This window comes from Platichthys flesus, chromosome 16, assembly GCF_949316205.1.
Source record: "Platichthys flesus chromosome 16, fPlaFle2.1, whole genome shotgun sequence".
NCBI classification, from domain to species: Eukaryota; Metazoa; Chordata; class Actinopteri; order Pleuronectiformes; family Pleuronectidae; genus Platichthys; species Platichthys flesus.
The window spans coordinates 8,390,021-8,409,979 of record NC_084960.1 but is presented as its reverse complement, the minus strand read 5'-3'; the positions used below and the strand labels follow the sequence as shown (position 1 = coordinate 8,409,979).

The 19,959-nt window shown below is 46.6% G+C and overlaps 1 protein-coding gene across 1 annotated transcript in view; it reads left to right on the top strand.

Annotated features, from left to right (window-relative positions):
• The first annotated feature begins 1,070 nt into the window (after positions 1-1,070).
• LOC133971316 (adenylate cyclase type 9-like) overlaps positions 1,071-19,959 on the top strand; it is a 30,385-nt gene continuing 11,496 nt past the window's right edge. The window contains exon 1 of the mRNA XM_062408614.1: positions 1,071-3,281. Coding sequence (XP_062264598.1) covers positions 1,469-3,281 — 1,813 coding nt within the window. The 5' untranslated portion in view covers positions 1,071-1,468. The remainder of the gene's footprint in view (positions 3,282-19,959) is intronic.

The window sequence follows — 19,959 nt, the reverse complement described above, 5'->3', positions numbered from 1 at the left end:
TGCGCACGGAGAACAATCACATCAAGGTGTTTAGACCAAATCCAAGTCACCGTGGACGTTGCAGGGAATGAGGAAAAAAACAAACAGGTTGGACAATGCAGCAGCTTTAAGCCATCACATGTGTCTCGGATCAGAGGGGCAGTTTGTTTGGAGGTATGAAGACGACCCCCCCCCTCTTGTTTGATTAAATGAAAGTGGCTGGATCAAGGTAGCACTCTGCTCTGGCTGTGGGACTGTGGTGTGGGGGGGCGTGCAGCGGAGGTGGAGACTGTTCAATTAGCCTTCGTCTGCCATTTAGAGGTGGACCGAGCTGCCCTGGGCAAACTTTACTCCAGAGGGAAGGGCTGCTCGACAGTTGTCTGCTCCAGGCTAGGTTCAACCCCCCCCCCTCCTCTGCTGTCTGGTGGACACGGAACATACAGAGTCACCGGCGGGGTCGGGATATCTGTGACGATGCGTCTGCTGTGTTTGGTGCGTGCGTTGATCCCGAAGCAGAACCGACGCACCACGGAGACGAGGCAGCCGCTCGGTGCGTGAGCGCCGCAGGAGGAGCGCGTTTACCCGCTGGCACGAAGCTAACCAATACCAACAGCTTTGAGTCGTTTTTACGCACGGCGCCCTGGTGCATTCCTCTCCTGCAGACCTCCTCCACGAGATCCCCATGTGCGTCGGGAGGCGGTGGAGACCCCGGAGTGGAAAGCCAGGAAAGCACGGGGCTGCGTGCACGGGAACTGTTATGATTAGGCCCCGCAGTTAAGGAGTGTGGGGTGTAAATAGACGCTCTCGTGTTCCCGTTATCTGGAGTTGACCTGCGCCTTGAACGTGAAGAGTTGACTTTCATGAGAAAACAGCAGATTGGAGTCACGTCTGTTTCCTGAGCCCTGAAAACAAAACGCTGCAGAGGATTTGTTTTGAACGTCTGGAAGTTTTATTCGAGTCCTGCAAACAGGATGCAGTTTATTTAACTTGCACTTCTCTCGAAAACCCCTTTAATAGACATCCGTTGGCTTTTCTCGCCTTTTTCCTCTTCTCTGACCGCACAGTATTTTTTTTAATGTTTTTTTAAACATTATTTTCCAATGAGTGAGACGGTGTGCAGGCAGCTGAGTGGACCTGGACTGGAACAAAGCGTGCAGCAAGTGAACCTTGCAGACTCAAGTGCGTCAAAACAAACGGGGACGTAGTGGAATGCAGGGACTGACGTCAAGAGAGGCAATAATGCACTGCTCCAACTGTGTGGAAGGTCTGATGCTGTTTCTGTTGCCACTTCACTGCTAACCGAGTGGAATTTCTCTCTCAAAAGGCCTCTGTTTGTGCTCTAGCTTTTCACTTTTTACATGTATCAGTCATTGCCCCTTTACGGTGGGCCCCATACTTTGCCTTACTTTTTTTCTATTCTACGTTGTCTTTGAACGAGCAACACCTTCTGCAGAGTTTTAGATTTTTTTTCTATAGGTTGAAAAGCAACATGGCATCCCCCCAACATCAACAACTGCTGCCTCAGAACACAGAAGTGAGCTGTGACTCAAGTGGAGATGGAGGCGTCTCGGTGAGGATTGGCAGCACCGTCCGACACAAGCACGGAGGCGGGCCGCTCGGTTCAATCGGGGGAGGCCTCATCGGGGGATCCAAGCACTGCAAGTACAGCATCTCCTCGAGCTGCGGCTCCGGGGAATCCGGAGTCAGGAAGCCGACAGTCAGGAGCTTTCGCACGCACAAGAAGATGCCTCAGCTTTTCGAGAGATCCGCAGGCCATTTCTGGGACCCAAAGTTTGACTCCTCGATCCTGGAGGAGGCCTGCAGAGAACGCTGTTTCCCTCAGACCCAGCGGCGCTTCCGCTACGTGATCCTTTACCTGATGGCTGTCGGCTGCCTCTGGGGATTGTACTTTGCTGCCAACCCTTCCCGCTGTGACAGGGCTGTCTTTCTCCTACCCACTGCCTCCTTCCTCCTTTTCTGTATCCTCCTCTTCCTCTTAACTTTCACTAAGCTCTACGCGCGCTTCTACAATCAAGCATCCCTGCTGCTCATCGTTGTCACCTTCATCCTCACCCTGGCCCCCCAGATCCAGACATCAGGCTTCAGGGACCCAGAGACTCCCACACCGACACCTGATTTGGAAGAGTTCAGTGGCATGGGGTCCGCCTACAACCTGTCCCAGGACCAGCTTGTAGGAGGCGGCACCTGGTCGCCCTGTATATCTCCTGTGGGCACCTTCTCCCTCTGTATTGAAGTTCTTCTGTTGCTGTACAGTGTTCTCCACGTTCGCCTCTATGCTTCTGTCTTGCTCGGCTTATTCTACTCAGTGTTTTTTGAGACTTTGGGCTGGCTGCACCTGACTCAGGCCAGGGCCAACTGGAGCATTGCCTCGCAATCAGACTGGGACACGCTGTGTTGGCTAGGCCCAGCCAAAGCCCTGCTCCACCTCTGCGCCCACGTCATCGGCATCCACCTGTTCATCATGTCTGAGGTGCGGTCGCGCAGCACCTTCCTCAAGGTGGGACAAGCTATAATGCATGGTAAAGATCTGGAGGTGGAGAAAGCCCTGAAGGAGCGAATGATCCACTCTGTCATGCCCAGAATTGTGGCCGATGAGCTGATGAAGCAGGGTGATGAAGAGATGGGTGATCATTCAGTCAAAAGATACTCCACCAGCGGTGCAGCAGCTGCCATCTCCAGTCCCAAAAACAACAAACGCAAGAAAACCTCCATCCCTCGAGGCCAGATCATCTTCCGACCCTTCAACATGAAGCGGATGGAGCCTGTCAGCATCCTGTTTGCAGACATTGTGGGCTTCACAAAAATGTCTGCCAACAAATCTGCTCATGCCCTCGTGGGACTTCTGAATGACTTGTTTGGACGTTTTGATAGACTGTGTGAGCTCACTGGTTGTGAAAAGATAAGTACACTAGGAGACTGTTACTACTGTGTGGCCGGTTGTCCCGAGCCCAGACCGGACCACGCCTACTGCTGTGTGGAGATGGGCCTGGGCATGATCCAAGCTATCGAACAGTTTTGCCAGGAGAAGCGGGAGATGGTGAACATGAGGGTGGGGGTCCACACCGGCACGGTGCTGTGTGGCATCCTGGGCATGAAGCGCTTCAAGTTCGACGTTTGGTCAAATGACGTCAACCTGGCCAACCTGATGGAGCAGCTGGGAGTGGCTGGGAAGGTCCACTTGTCCCAGGCCACTGCGAACTTCCTGGACGACCGCTTCCAGCATGAAGATGCACAGGTCACTGAGCGGATAGGACAGAGTGTGGTGGCTGACCAGCTCAAAGGTAGGTGTTTAAGTTTGTATCTCTCCAGTGTCATTTCATGTCTCAATGTTATGTCCTGGCTAGACTTTCTTGGCTCTGTTCCTAACAAGATAAATATAACTCCAAGGTCGGCAGCAGTAGCCACAAATTGGCTGCAACAGTGAGACTTATCGCTGCAATTACGCCTCAATGAACCCACAAACTTTGGCATTTTAATGTGCTCAAGTTTATGTCTTGTAATGTTTTTTCTGCCATCCCCAGAGGAATCAACTACTTATGCAATCATATCAGCAGCTGACCCCAAAAAGTGTCAGGGGACTATTTGCATCGGTGAAGGACGACACAGGGTTGTGGCGTCATGATTTGCACCGATCACAGATGGGCTGGGGTGTTGGTATTATGTGACTGTGTCCCAGACAGACGCCATCTTCCTTCTCATCCTCTCCCCCACCCGCTCTCTGCCCCCTCTTTGTTCTCTTGTTCAGTTACGTTTTGCCTTCCAGACGTCCTCAATGTGTCCTGTTCTCATAACCTCGCCTTGAACTTCCGGGATTGCTTTACAACTTAATATAAGTGTCACCTCCTCTCGATAGAGATATGTCTGCAATTTTATCGTCTCCTCTCTATCTTGTCCTCTATTTCCCTCGCCTCTCAACCGCTTGACTGCTGCTTTTATTTGATGCGTTTATACAAATCACTTTAGTTTGACTAAATGGTGGCTTAATGGCGCTTTCCATAATTTGAAGCTTGCTGATCTATTGACACCTGCAGTGAAGTGACAGTGTCTGACTAATGAGTAGCAGATGGTGTGCATCTATCTTTTTGAATTGACATTCCAGGTTTATTTAGATTCCAGGAGCCGTGTGACGGATTTTGAACAGTGCACTCTAGGTTTTTGTTGGCATGAACTTGTAATTTGCTCGAATTAGCAGATGAAGAAAGGAAACCATTCCCTCATTTCCTCAAACAAATGATCAAAAATGTTTGGACTTCACTCAGATTTCCACGTGACCAGTCGAGGGCCAAGATCCAGCAAAAGTGCTTTTTGTTTACCAGCCAGCCGGAGTGATTTATGGGCCTGCAGTTTCCCCTCATCTCTTAGATTACTAAGTGACTACCACTCTTGCTCGTGTGCCAGTTTTTTTTTGTTGTTGTCAGGATAAATGTGTTTCTCGCAGGGTTATCACCCCCCTCCTCCTTGTCATCTCCTTTCTTGCCTCCATCATGTATTCAGTTCCCCTCCCGAGATTTATCCTCTCCCAGTAGATTTCCTGTGCCAGTGAGAGAGCTGGCTGTCAGGATAGAGTTGTCCTCCAGTGCTGTAAAATTTCCTCCACTGTCTAGCTCAGTCTGTGTAAATCACTTGGGCCGCACTGCAGCCAGACATGGATCCTGGCTGGGTCGTGTCCCTGTTGCTCTGCTCAGAGGGAAATTGCCCTGACCTGTGCGCAGATCGCTGTGCAGCTGTCTACCCAGCATTTTTGGATGTTCTCCTTGAGATAGGATAATGTTAATTTTCACACAAATAGTTTTTGACTTGTGAGGTTGTTTCTTTTTTTTTCTTTTTTTACACTTCCAGACTGAGGCTACAGATTCAGGTTTTTGTGTCATTGTGTAGGTGCATGTCGGTTTATGGTTTCTATCTCACTGTTAACTTACTGTTCACTGAAAATGTTATCTTTTAATTATCCTTAATAATTTCCCCCAATCTATCAATGAACAATTACATTTTTTATAATTGGTCTCACCTCTCCGAAAATGTAGTTAAAATGTGCCCAATAATACGATTTTATGTTTCTTAATGATGAACAGAAAAAAGCAGCCAATATTTAAATGGGGAAGCTGGAACCATAAATGTTTTGGAATTTCTAAATGTTTGAAAGATTCATTTTGTTTTTTTTGACGAATCAAGCTCTATTGACTTCTCAATTCTCTGTTCTCACATTTCACACATAATTAGATGATGTTTCAAGCAAGTAGAAGATAAAAAATAATCTGCCGAAAAATCAATACGGATAAACAAAAGGTTAGTTACAGCCTCATTGTTAACCACAACACATCTTACTGGTAGGCTGAAGTGTGAGGATTTTTCCATAACTGTACACAAACACTGCAAGGCTCTTGTCCGGTGTGTTGTGCTTTTTCCAAACTGGAAATGGAATCTATAATTGGCCCAGTTTCCCTAGAAAGTACCTGTCCAAGTCTTTCCTCTCATGCTTAATTCAGAATGATGGCACCTGCAGAAGGTTATCCCACCGGGGGTGAGTGTCAGTGTGGCCCGTTTTATCTTTTGCCTGGTGACAGAATCAGAGCTGAGAGCCAGAGCCGGTTCCTCTCTATCCCATTGCTTCCAATTTAACTGTTTTGTTGGTTGATGTTGACTGAGGGTTTTGTGTTAATGTAAAAGCGAACAAATGACGTTAAGGTCATAAGCAGTTGTTGCCTCAACCTGTAACACTACAATTCTGTTACTGACTGATCACAGCTGACCACTGCAAACCCACTGCCTGCTCAGCAAAAAACGAGCAGTATGGAGGCATGTTGTGGTTTCTTTCTGTTGTTTACCCCTGAGACTCCTAAAGAGTTTCGTAGACTCTTCACCCACCCCTCCATCGGCATAGTGGCAAGTAGATAATGAGTGAATTAAACATGAACTATCCCTTTTAAGAGCCACTTTTCCCCTTTAGGAGTTGGTAGAGACCAAAAATTGAGCTAAAAGGGAGTGAACATTGACCTTATGTTTTCCATGTGGCCAGAACCAGGACTCTAAATTAGTGCTGATGCTGCCCTGTTACTGCTTCTCCAACCACAGGGGCTCCTCTTGCTTTTGAGTTTTGCTGTTTTGTATGAAACAACCCTCATCTTCTCTGTCGGAACTTTCCCAGGATGGTGGTGCAACCAAATTTGAATAAATAACAAATAAAAGAAGTAACCCAAATTAAAACCATAGCTCCACTTTGAGGATCTAAAGAAAACTCACTGATTTGAGCGTCTGACGTCTATCGTGTAAAACTGTACAGCCCTTGTCTACTAATAGTCCTCATGTACAGGGTTGACCATTTCCTGCTGCCTCTTGTGCTCTGATTCAGATTGAAATAGAGAGTCTGACCTTTTCTAACTTAACTGCTGAGCTGTGCTGTGCTGTGCTGTGCTGTTCCGCTCTGTGTATCCCCTCCTGCCCTGCTCTCTCCTCTCTTTGCCCTGCGGGAGATTTCTAATTAAGCAAGACTGGATAATCTCCTTGGCTAAAGTGATTAATGTTGGTAATTCTCCATCATCATATCTTCCCACACTGGCCTGGTATTATCCTGACCCCCAAAATACATCAGCCCGCTAGCCAGCCGGCCGTTTTTATCTCGGCAAATGATATTGATTGCCGATAATGAGGCTTTCACGGCTGTGTTTATTTATGATGAGGCAACAAGAGAGATTTTCATTTCATGTTGATATCAAAGTGAATCAGCCAAGGCCACGGGATGTGCTCGCTATAAAATGGAAGTTAATTTGTATTCTGGTCCATAATTTGTCCACTCTTAAGCCTTCAGAACAATAATTGATTAACTAGGTTAGGATTGCAAATAGTCCCGGTGATGAACGGTCTGTGTCCCCTCACTCTGGTTCTATTACTTCATGCTCTGCAGAAGTTATTAGTTACTTGGAGAGCCATTTGTCTTTTTGGGTGAGTGACATGTGCACACAGACTCACACACTTTCCCTTTCAAGGAGCCCTGCCGGGGCTTTTCCTCAGGGCTGCTCCTCAATCAGCAAACTGTAGTCGTCTGAGGCGCAGCAGAGAATTACTTATAAAGGCTGCTCCCTGTGACCTTGACCACGATAAATTTGGCTGGTTTTGATGTTACGCTTAAAGAAAGCAGGGGTAGAGATATGCAGGTGAGGGAGAACAAGAAGAGGCAAGTCCATGATGTGCATTTAGCTCTGGTCTAGTTCTACCATTAGGTATTTTGGTCCATTGGAAAGTGCCACTAAAGCCGTTTTCAGACATGACTTCCAGTGGATGTCCTGAGAAGCAGACGAAGGCAGCAAGTAACGTATGAATTCTACTATGGAGATCATGGACACCAGCGTAAGCTCCAATCACCAAAAGCTCTCTTGACATCTACGCCTGTGTCTTCTAAGCTTTTTCGTCCTGAGATATTTGTTTTGTTTGAGTTTTTATCCTTTTCCCTTCTTTTGCATGTCTGAAACATCATGGACACACCCACGCGCTCCAGGATCTCCCACTGTGTTCTCAAATCTGCTACTCTGGACTTTCTGCTTTTACTAGGAGGAAGGCCGGAGAAAGTCCGGAGGCTTGGATGTTTGAGTTCTCACAGCCTTTACGGAGAATGTCTTGAGGATCTCTGGAGTTCAGTGCATGTCTGAAAGCAGCTGACGTTTAGCTCTGGTCTAGTTCCACCATTTAGACTTTTGGTCCAGTGGACAGGGGAAGCACAGCAGCTTTGCTTAAACACCACTACATAGAACTACCACATAGCTGAAGCTGCTGTGTCGAGCTTGAATGAGAACCACAAGCAAAGAAAAGGAAGCTGTACACACATAAGGCTCTGGATTTCACACCTAAATGCTGTGTGCGTGTGTGCGTGCACGTTCTGTCTACACAATGCTGCATTTGACAGAAGGTTAAACGGTTTGGCTTTTTCACACTATTATATACACAGCTGTCTTCTCACCCTGCCAGCAGTCAAATACCTGCCATAATTTCCTTCTAGACCCTCGAGACCAAATCAGTATGCGCGCACGCCATTCAACACTACTGAAAGACAGGAGGGGTTGATGGTGAAGTGCTCTGAGTGGAGTGGCTTATTGTGAGTGTCGGGTGTGAGAAGACGTGGCAGGGCTACGTGGTGGAAGATTTTGGGAGGGTTAATAAAATTGGTGCTAAATAGAACCTGGGATTACTGTAACACAGTATACATCTTTCATAAGAGACCCTTTCTACGGAAGTCTGGGATTGGGCTCCTCACTGGCTGCCGGGGGGGGGGACTCTAAGCTACTATATTGTATTGCGGTGACCAGGAGCCTGGAGCTCCTTGGCTCTGCATGGTGGATTACAGCTCTGCAGAGAGAGTAATGGCATAATACATCACATCGCATTGTACAGTATCAGCCTGTATTATGAATTTTGGATCAGCACGGCATGGCATGGCATCGCAGCCTGCAGCCACACAGTCTCACCAATTGCCATCTTTGGCCTCATGGTACCGAGCAAGTCTGCAGAGCTTCATCGTCCCTTGTCGTGCTCTGTAAACACCAGGCCCATGTGGCAAGGTTATTAAAGGTCCACTGTGCGATGTGGGGATTTTATAGCTGCAGTCATTTGGGCTCTGCTGTGTACACTGATACGCGGCAGGACTGAGCCACCTGCACATGTTCAGGAGAACTGTGCAGCAGCGGTGTCAGTGGCTGCTTCAACCCAGCAAGCAATAAAAGGTTTATACTCGGGGGGGGATGAAAAGGAGAAAAACTATTATTCCGAGAGCTGCAAATGATTTTATCTCCATGCTGTACTTTATATCGAAATTGATAATCTTGGAGATTTTGCTCTGAATACCCATGCACACTATTGCGCTCCACTTAATCCTGAATCGTGTCCTGGAACCCTGCAGACCCCTCCGCCCTCCTATAGGGGACAGCTGTCCTATCGGCTCAGTGGTGAATGGTTGGGCCTCTAGATGACCCAGGGTGAGGTGGATGAGAGCCTGATATCAGTGCCACCGCTGTCTGTCTGATAAGGAGCCACACATGTAAGCAGCAGACACGGCTGAGCCTGTCGGACAAACATAAAACGTGGAATAGAACACGCTATCCAACACGTTGTCTGGCACACACTGTTCCCTTCAGTCAGCCTGTTGCCACTTATAGTTTAATCCAGTTTAAGGTAAAAATATGAATCCCCATTTCCAACAAAAAGAGTAATATTTAGGTGTCATGAATATGAGTTGGATGGAAGGAGGATGTGAAGTGAGGGAGAGACGTTATACATGTCGCAGGCAGCCTGGTGTCGAACCGGCGACATTTTGTGTCGAAGTGTTATAAAAGCAGCTGCTTGCTGTATCATCACATTTATTGTCCCAAAAGAGAGTTTGAGGTTTCAGGGAGTAACTAATAATTATGATTGGGGTTATGACTCTTTTATATCTATCTGCACATTAGGAAAAACCTTGAACAGTGTCATCAAAGCAGAATACAGCCAGTATCATTGTTATTGACTCCAGTTGAGATTTTTTACTTGTGTGACATGATCCTAACCTGCTGTACAACCTGTTTATTTTCTCGTATCAAAATGACAGTGTATGATCAGTGAGAGTGTTTTCTCCTGTTTGAATTCATAATACTTGTCAGCATCCGGAATAGAGGAGACGAGATAACACAGTAGAACCGGACTCTTTACCGCAGGGGACAAAACATTTCATTTACAGTGTCAGTGATACAGTAGAGATGAAGCCGTCTTGATACAAATGTTTCTCTCTGCCTCTCTCCTCGATTGTATTAAACAAGCCAGTCTCATAACAGCTTTGATAGGGCTAGGGTAAGTCTAGTTTTCTCAACTGTAAATGTGTTGAGATCATCTGTTTGGATCTGTTCCTGCCAACATAACTTCCCCTCATGCAGACGGAGAATAATGCAGTGAACAGCAGTGTAGAGGAAAATGCTGCGAGAAGAAAGCTTACAAAGAGAGAAAAATAAACAGGTTCATACAGAGTGAGCCAGAAAGATGGATAGAGTGGCCTCTGAAGGTTCATCTTGCTCAGGGGTTTTTTGTGCGGCTCCGCCATGGCTCCCAGTCATAACATCAGCGTCAGCACAACGCATTGGAAAGGTTTCCCATCTGTTTGCGGCACACACACTCACACACTCCCCACTCTGGGCCCGCCAAGGCTCATTTCCATCCTGATGAAAGTGGCGAGGGTCAGCTTTAAACTGGAGGCTCTTTTTTTTTTTCTTTTTTTTTTACAGAAAGTCTGGTGCTCTGACCGTGAGAAAAGAGCAAATTGACTTTATTCAGCTGAGGGCTTTCATGTTGGAGTGAAGGCCCAGCGAAGCGAAGGCCCATTTCTGTGTGAGCCAAGCAAGAACGAGCTGAACAAGTGCAGTCACTTTCACTGGCGCAGCTCTACTAGGAAACTTGCACTGATATTAAAAGGTATACTCAGGTAAACCAGCTTAAAGAAGGCGATTGACTCCTTTCCCATTGCCAGTAGAGGAATTTGGCTTTTAGTTGTTTTCACTCTGGTGAGTCATGTTAGACGATCCAACGCAGCGGAAACCTCGCTGTCTTGCCCAGTATTGCAACTTGTTGTTCTCAAAATCGAAAAATCCTGGATCCGATCCTAGCCTGTCCTGCAGATTCGACTTTGAATTGAATGCGGGTTGTATCTGATCCCATTGCGGACAAATTGCCCGATGTGGGTGGGTTTCTTTGAGCAGAGGAAAAGGGGCTTTTCACAGACAAAATTTGCACTCATGCTTTTTTAAGGAAACCTCTGTGTGTGTCTCCTCTCTGCTGCTGCCCTCCCGCCGCACATTTGATGCTTCGTTAACATCTCTTGACTCGTGCACGGGGCTAAGCGAGCTCCCCCCCCCGCTGCCGTGCAGATGCTCGGTTGATAAATGGCTTCCATGAGTCACTGATGCATCCTAAGCTTTTCTCCTTTCTCCTTTGTGATCAAGGCCACAGCAGAATGCCTGCACTCCCCCTCAACAGCCACGTGCTCGCCCTTACCGACATTGACGGATAGAGCTCGTTCTTAAGGGGACACTCAATAACCCCCCCCCCCCCCCCCCCCATACAGCCTCCCACACGCGCGCTCACGCTGACGCACGCTCACTTCCTGCGCTGTGCATTCAAGCGGACTAAATGTTTCCACCCACACCTGCAGCCGCGCCCTGGCTCGTTAGTGTACACAGCAGGAGCATGTGTGTGATAAATGGCCGTGTGAATTATGAATGAGGGAAGATGACGGGGGAGCCAGTCCACCATGAAGCCCTTTTCACCGCACCCGGCCTGCACGAGTCAACCGTGTGTGCATGCAACCAAAAGTGGGTTTTCCTCCATTAAAACCTTTGTGCACATTTGGGCCTGTTATAAATAGATGGACATGAGTTACTCTATTATAAGCAGTGCAGGTAGGGGAATTCAATTTATGAGCACACTATGAAAGGCCAGTATTGACTCGCTCCGCTCTGAGGGAGAGGAAGCGTCTTTGTCGAAATCCTCTTCTCACACGCTTCCTGTGTTGCTCTCCTTTTCAGTAAAATATTTTAACTCCCTGCTGACCTCCACTTTTAAATGCCTCCTCCCAGCTCCCATTATGCTTTTGAGTGGGTCTTCTGGCCGTCTATCCCGAGATGTCTCAGGAACGCCTTGAGGGAACTTCTTCATTTTAGCTTGAGGATTGTGACCTCATAAAAATATTTTCTTTGGCCATGAGTCAACACACTTAATATCTTTTTATTAAATTCCTTCAAAGCTTTATTTTATGAGTCTGGATGGACATTGAGGTAAACTGTGAGTTGACTGGTGGGCTGGTTGCATACCTTTGCCAAGACTTGATGTATAGATCAAAAAGTTAATAATTTTCTTATTGTCAGTAAATCCTATAAAAAAGACTGTAATTTTTATGCTTTCTCAATTGCTCAACCTGACTGTCGCTCATAGGTTACGACTGAAGACCATAAATCTTCAAAGAGAGCGCACAGATTTATGGTTTTACTTTTAATTCCCTGTAGCAGTCTGACAGCGGAATTCACGACAGTGTGTATTCAGTGTCGGGCTCAAAAGGAGCCACAGTAAGGAGGGAGCGTGTCACAGAGTGCATTGGTGTGGCTCACTAATGTATTATTAATAGTTTTTGGGCAACAGTGGCCGTCTGTAGCACAGAGGCATGAAGGAATAAATGAATAAAAGAATCAGGCCTTTGCTTCATGTGCAGAATAAATTCAACTCAAATGCTGGTTTTAGCCTCTTCGGGCCTTTTTCATTGAGTCTACAGCTGGTAGCTGGTTCCTGTCTTCAGTGTGACAGCCCCCCCCCCCGTCCCGTCCCCCCCCCCGTCCCCCCTGTCACATGCTTCTCCATCCTTATGCTTTATAGCCCCAAGAGTCCCCCAATGCTGTCACTTCTAAAGGCTTTTTCTGACTTGCATGTATGTGTCAGTGTCATTGTGTGTGTGTGTGTGTGCTTGCTAAGTACCTGATATATTCCCAGCGGAGGTCATTCCACATCCTTTTATCACTTTCAATCTTTCCCTCTCGGTTTCTCGCCTCCTCTCTGCCTCCCTGTGTGTATTTCTCTCCTCCATCTCGCTGCTGTCTCATTCTGTAGCTGTCGAGTCCAGGCGCTGCCTCCTCCTCCGCTGTGTTTTATAAACAACACTTTACTCGACAAACATTTCAGCAATGCTTTTTCAGATTGTCTTCTGGCCCTTGTTTCTGTGCTTCACCATGAGATTTGACTTGATCCGTCATTTCCACTTTTCTAACAGGGTGCCGGTCAAAAAATGCACAAAAGCGTTGACATACAGTATGTACATCTGTTTGTCTCAGGCCGAATATGATTCAGGCTTTTTCTGTGGCTGGATCCCAGCTTGTGGTTAGCAGCCTCATTTGCCCCTGCTGTATCGTTGGCCTTTTTTTAGATCAGGAATCCTCGGGGAGTCGGGCAGTGCTCGGCAGAAGATCCAGCACGAGATGCGATTAGTCAAAATGTTGTGTAAGCAAAGTCTGGGGTATTAGAGCAGAAGGCGAGATCAGAGGGAGGTGGAGTCGAAGGAGGGAGGGAGACGTTTGTGTCTGTGTGTTGGCTTTTTTCATTGATCACTCACCAAGAGCCACAAACTCTGCCACTGTTTAATCGATAAGGGATCATTGCTCATAGTTGAGGGTCAATAGTGTCTCAGGTGGAGATAATTTAGCATGAGATGAAATCGAATTATAGTTAGAAGACTGTTACATTTATTATTGAGTGATTTGCATTGTTTTTTTGTGAGATCAAGCCAAAGTTCCTCTTCCTGAATCCCCATCGAACTTTAATGGGTTCTTCCCTGACCCACACCGCATTGTTCCACCGAGTTGCAGTGAAATTGATTCGGTTGTTTTTGTGTAATCTCGCTCACAAACAAACAAACGCCCAGGGGGGAAAACAGCGTCCACGGCGAGGGAAACTACAATAATTGTTTGTTGTATGTTTAGCATAAAGCTCATTAAAATCGAGCAGTGGATCATTCATTTTGGAGACGTTGGCATCTTGATGTTTGGTGGGTTCTGCCTCACGAATTTAAGCTTTACTCAATATTTCTTACACGGAATTGGGATAATTCCCCTTCTGTCAAGAAAAAAGGTTGTATAAAGTCATTTACATCTGGAAAAATCTTTGAAACAGATTGAGTTGCTTGTTAAGTGAAAAATCCCAGTGACAAATGTCTTTTCCTGTTTTTGTAATAAAGCTTTTAAGAGTTTGACAGACTTGTGTGTTGCTGTCGTCTCGACAGATGTGCTGAATGGCTTAAAGAGCGATATGTCACTGTTGAAAAGGTGGTGGGGATATTAGTATTCAGAGGAGTGTATGTGGAGGAAGACGGGTTTGACTGAGGACAGGAGCAGGGTTTATAAAATGATGAGATGGACATCGAGTCTGGGCTTTAGGGATGATGCCAGCAGGGGCAATACTTCGCAAGAAAGAGCCCTTTAAACCTATGAACGATGAGAGGAATCGAATATCAGCTTGGACACGAAAGAACAGGGAGGACAGTTGGATTTGAAATGGTGGGTGGAGTGTGGGGGGGCTGTGAGCTTCAGCGAGATTGTCAAAAAAGGGAGAGAATAGAGGCCACTAAGCATAGGATGACGCGTGGGTTTTCAAGATTTTGGAGGGAAGTCAACTGTATCTCTTGTTCTGTTGGCAGCCTGTGTCTGTCAAGGATGGAGGGATTGGAGTCGCGGACTACAAAACAGAGCGGGAGGCTGACACAGCCAGGCGAGAGTTAAAGACTTTGGAGGGATGTCAAGTGTTTCTGTTGTCGTTTCGAGTGAGCCGTGCGTTGTCGGGCCGGCTGGAAGCCAGGAAAACCCACTGGCCCAATACGGATGGCCTGTTTTCGAGCCACCCTGTTTACCGACAGTTTTCGTTGATTGCAACAGGAAGCCCGAGACCTCGGTGTGGCTTGTTGAACTGGGACAATGTGTGCGTGTGTGTGAAAGCAGAGAAGTACTCTGACGTAACTCACATTTCAGGGACATGTTTTTGTCCCAAACCTGGAGCGCTAATGTCCTGAGAACGCCCCAGGTGGCGTGTGTTTTCTCTTTTATGAACTCGAGCTTACGTAACTTGTATAAAGAGGTGACTGTGCGTTATCTGGGGATTCTGAAAAGTTTGAGTGGAGCTGAAAGCTGTGCAGTATTAACTTACTGAACTACTAACAAAATAAAGCAGCTTAGTTTTAATGTCTTACCCACTTCAACAGCATAATATGGTTCAACAAGATGTTTGCGCCTTCAATTCTAATGTGCAGGGAGACGTGTTCTACTGCAGCGGTTCTCATCCCAATTGTTTTAAGAAAAAATCAATTAAACTGTAAAATATCAAGTAAAGTGCATGAAACTGTAAAAATGAGCTGCAGGAATTGAGCCAGGGCAAGAATAGAGCAGCTGCTGGACTCAGTGGAACTGTTTATTCACAGTTCAGTGAAGCGGGACTCACGAACCGGATCTGTAGAACCACGAACCGGAGAATCAGTTGTCCCTGCCACTGTTGTGAACCCACAATAGACTGTGTATGAAGAGGTACACACCCGTGATGATGACAACTAAATTCAACACTGCACATTCTTCAACCCTTAACTATACACTTGCCAATAGTGAAGACGATAGATCAGCAGTTCTTGAAATACGCTAGCCACAGACAGAATGAAAGATTTCAGGGATTATTAAATAGATGTAGCAAATTACAAGGTGAAAAAGTCAGGATGGAAGTAAGTATTGAAAAAGGAAATGTTTGTGTTGCATTACATTGTTCTTGCATCCCTGAAATGTACTTGTTGTCCCAGTTAAAGTGATAAAAATAAAAAATAGGGTGCTTCATCACATTAATGCTCAACTCAGAGATGTTCAAGAATTACCAGCTGTGATTTAATCAGGTTGACAAATCTCTGTATATAAATCCATCAGAGGCCTCCTCTAATAAAGCCATTGATGAAGTGTGTTGTTGGATACCAGCCCAGTGCACGTGTACACACAATCTATATATAGGAGTAACATCATTTTGCTAATAGAGCTTATTTATTGATGTAGTAAATAATGCAGTGTAAAACATCCTGTGGCGGCACGGTGGTGCAGTGGTTAGTACTATAGTTCGCAGGTTCTATCCACGTCTGTGAGGGGGTTTCTCTGCCCAAAGGGGTCAGGTGCTTTAGAGGGTTTGGTCCCTCCTCTCTCCAACTGTCCGCTGGGATTAGCTCCAGCCCACCATGACCCCCAGTAGATAATGGAGGGATGGATTAATGTTGAAACATTGGACACAAGTTTGTTACTCCACCTTTCATCCTCTGACAATTTGACTCGGGTGAATAATCCTGCTCGACCTCTAACATGCCTTGTGAGGCTTCACGCGTTGTCAAACCTGGGCTCAGCAGAAGTGTTCACCTGTGAAGGGGAAGGTCAGAGCCCATCCCTCCTCTCCCCCCCCACACACACACACACACACACACACACACACACACTCTCTGCTTCTCCTTTCCTGTCAAAAATGACAGTCCCTCTGTGAGTCTCTCTGAAATAAGTATTTCAAGTTCTGTGACTGAATGGGATCTCTCACAGACTGCGCACACACACACATTTTTCCTTCTACCACCGGCAGCACTGACAGACAGACAGACAGACCACTTAAAGCTTTCACTTATTTTCAGAGTATTTTTCTCTAAACTCCAATGTTCCTAAAAATCTGCAATCTTCTCCTCTTATCTCTCCCTGCCCTCGTCTGCAAACCGTGCTGCAGTGATAAAGTCCTCCTAAACAACCTGTCGTACTGGAAAGGTTCCCTCCCCCCTCCCCCCCCACGACAGGGACAGGATGTACAGTTTATCCCGGGATGGGGGTGCAGTGGAAGGAGTGCCAACTGGCACGGAGAGAGCTGCCCAGCGTAGCGGTGCTAGTTCCTCCGCCGCACCTGCTCCACTGCCCTCCTGCTCCGATACTTGGCCCTGGAAGGCAAACCTGTCATTATGCGTGGACCAGGTGCATGATGTCTGTGTGTGTGTTTGTTTGTATGTGTTTGTGTACTGGCCCATGAGGTAGAGCGGGTTGTCGGCTAACTGGGAGATTGGTGGTTTGTACAGAAGAATTTGCCGCTCAGTCCCACCTGGGTTGTAAATGAAGGTGAAAGGAAAGGTGTTGCTCAGTGATAAACTTCCACAATGTTACAAAGCCTTAACTACTGTACCTTTTTTTCACAATGTATTCCTTCTTTGAATAACGATTTGGCGATCTTCCCTTGGGGTCCTTCTCTTTGCTCGGGGGCACATTACTTTTGATCGATGCAGTCACGACGTGTGAGTTGAGTTTGTTTGGCACTGCCGGCCTCGGCGCTGAGCCTCTCTCAGCGTCGCAGCAAGAGCGGTTTCAAGGAGGGCCATCATAACGGCTGTGCTATGAGGAGGTGACGCTACTGTTTGTTTGCAAAGTGCTTTCCTCATGTCATTCTCCTCTGTCCTAAACAAAGTGGCCTGGAGAGGGAGATAATGTGACTGGGCTCTCATGGGGAAAGGTTATCTACTGTTCCCTGTCAGCTGATAGGACCGGACACTTTGAGTCCCATAGCACCCAGACGCTGCCACTAATGATGCTCTTCAAAAAACCCAGGGTCATCAGAGAAGGAGGGATGCTAACACACGCTTGTACCTGCATGACAGCTCATCAGACAGACAGACTGAGAGACAGACAGAAAATCACTCTCACACTAACAAACGCAGCTGGAAAGAAACAAGAGACATCACTTGGAACACACAGCACGAGGCTTCCTGACCTTTTTCCCCCCGCCGTGAGGCCTTCGGAGCACAGCTGTATACTGATGATGTTGGACCCTATCGAGGTGGAGAGTGCAGCCAGCTGCCGGTCAGGCCAGTTTGTCGGAGCTGTAATTTAAAGCCCGACAACATTGCTATTTCAGCTGCCAAAAGGATTGATCGTAAAGACGAGAGATTGCCCCAGAATGGCCAGGAACCGGCACGAGAACATCTGCAGACACTTGAACCTCATATAACCCCTCACATAAAACACACACTCAGAGGAGCTCTTTTTCGGGCCCCGTGCAGTCGAGTTATCCTGCTCCTCTCTGGCTCTGTCATGGGATGGGATTCCTCGAAAACCAGCTGTCCGACAACAGGATGTGTTTTCGAAGTCTACATCCAAACAACTACACTTTCATTTGAAAACACATAGACTCCGGAGTTTTAGAGCCGCTAAAACAGGGAAGCTGGAAAAGGCTGCCGGCCCCCATTTTAGTTTGAAAACTCTACAACAGGTTGAAACTAGACGAACATCCAACAGAAACGATGATGTCATTGGGTCTTTTTTGTCTTGACATTACTCATATCACATGACCCCCTTCCGGAAGAAAACACCCGCCATTAGCCTCGGCTTCCAGTGTAGAACACAACATGGATGATTAACTGACCCTGTTTTTCTTTGCTTTCTGCTGTTGTGCAGGTAAATTCTGCATTTTACAATGATACAGCCGCTTACATGTGTAGGAGATGAGCTATTATTTGAGCAATCTGCGATAATTCACGTGTCTTACTTCCTGTTTATACTGGCTCACACATCACACATGCCCAATGCGCAGGATTGTCAACATGATATACATTTCCTGTATGGACGTTTGTTAGTATGGGCAGTTATACACTCTATCTAACCTAATCTTCTTGCTCCACTTTTGTATATAAAAAGACTCGACTTCATGGTCCTGCAGTGGCACGGCCTCCCGTCACCTCCCCTCGCTCTCAGCTTGTTGTTGTTTGCTATAATAATGAGTTTTGACCCACTTTTCTCGAGGTTTATTTTCATCTTGTTTTTAATTTTGTGTTACAGTTGTGTTTTTTTAATGTGTGTTTTATTCTTTAATCCATTATCAAATACACTGCGCTCTCTCTCTCTACCTTTCATCCTTTCTCTCTAGTAATTTGTTGCTGCGCATTTTATCTAGCTTGAAACACTTAATTATCTTTAATAAGCTGTTACAGTTTTGGGAATAGAGGCTGAACGGTCCAGTGATTTCTGTTTATTGGCCTGGTCCCTGTACTCTGCAGTCTTAATAATACTCAGCACTCTGCTTTTACAGCAAATACTGGATTTGCATTTATCATTTTCGGGTATTAAATATATATAAATAATATAAAGTGACTCACATACTTTGGTATTTTTCTGAAATGGACGTGAATGTTTCCCTGACTCAAATGTTCTCAGTCTGGCTTGTGAAACGGATAAGAAAACAGACCTATGCAAATCTACACCCCCAGTCATGGTGAAAACGAGGCATCGTTTGAAACCTTTCTGCTGCTTGAACTATTGACACTATTTAAATATATCTCTACCTGTGGCAGTTTTGCAAGTTGGGAAAAACATGGTGTGTCATGGCATTGTCAATTTCACATTAGAGAATTTAAGGGAAAGATGGAGGAAGAGAAGAGAAACAGAGCAGGAAGGGGGAGAAGAAAACAATCTCGTTCCGCCGTGAGCAGGAGCAGAAATCGGTGTGTGTCATGGTGGGAGGCAGGGAAGGATTTGATTAGCAAACTAATGAAATCAAGTCAACCCAGTGTGTGCGTGTGCATAAGCATTGTGCATGTTTGTGTCTCTGGATCCATCTTTGACAGTCAGTTTCATTCACACTCTCAAAATTCCTTTTTCTTGAAAGGCAGTCAGGAGCTACACTGCAGTCTCCTGCTGCCTCGTCCGCTGTGCCATTCTGCATCACTGCTGCAGGGAATCAGTTTGTCGTTCCTGTTTTACCGCCGTCGTTTCCCACAGTCCACCTGGCTATCGATCCAGCTAAGGCTGCACCACCGCTTGCTGTGTGTTGATGTGTTCAACTGGGTGCGTGGGTGGTTGGCGCAACTGTTCTTTTTGCAAGCCCTGTGTTTACATCTGTCTCTTTGCATGCCTCTTACCATCTTACTTCTTTTCATCTTCTTCTCCAGCTGATTTTCTCAGTATTTGTCCAATACGATTTGTTTGTGAAAATGTATGATTGCAAAAGAGAGCGTGTGCCCTTGTTTTATATGTGCATGTTTTTCTGTGTGTGTGTGACAGAGAGTGCACCCCCAGGAGTGGCTCAGCAGAGGGGAGGCAGTGGCAGGCAGGCCTGTCTGAAATACTTAGGGCGGACAATGCTCAGAGCCCCGAGGCTGTGGCTTCACCGACAGTTGAGTTATATGGCTAAGCACACAGTCACAGGGGCTGACCTGTGCCACTGACAAACACACACACATGCACACAGATACCTGCAGCCGTGGCTTGTCACGATGCATCGCTGCAGACAAGGAAAGGTGAGGATTCACTTCCGCGCCCTGAACTGAGCCGACGAGCCAGGTTTGATGATGTTGAACACTCGAGGTGTATCAGCCTTCTCTCTATCGGCCAATCTCTCCTTTTCTGTGTCTGGGAGGAAGAAAGCCACATGTGTGCA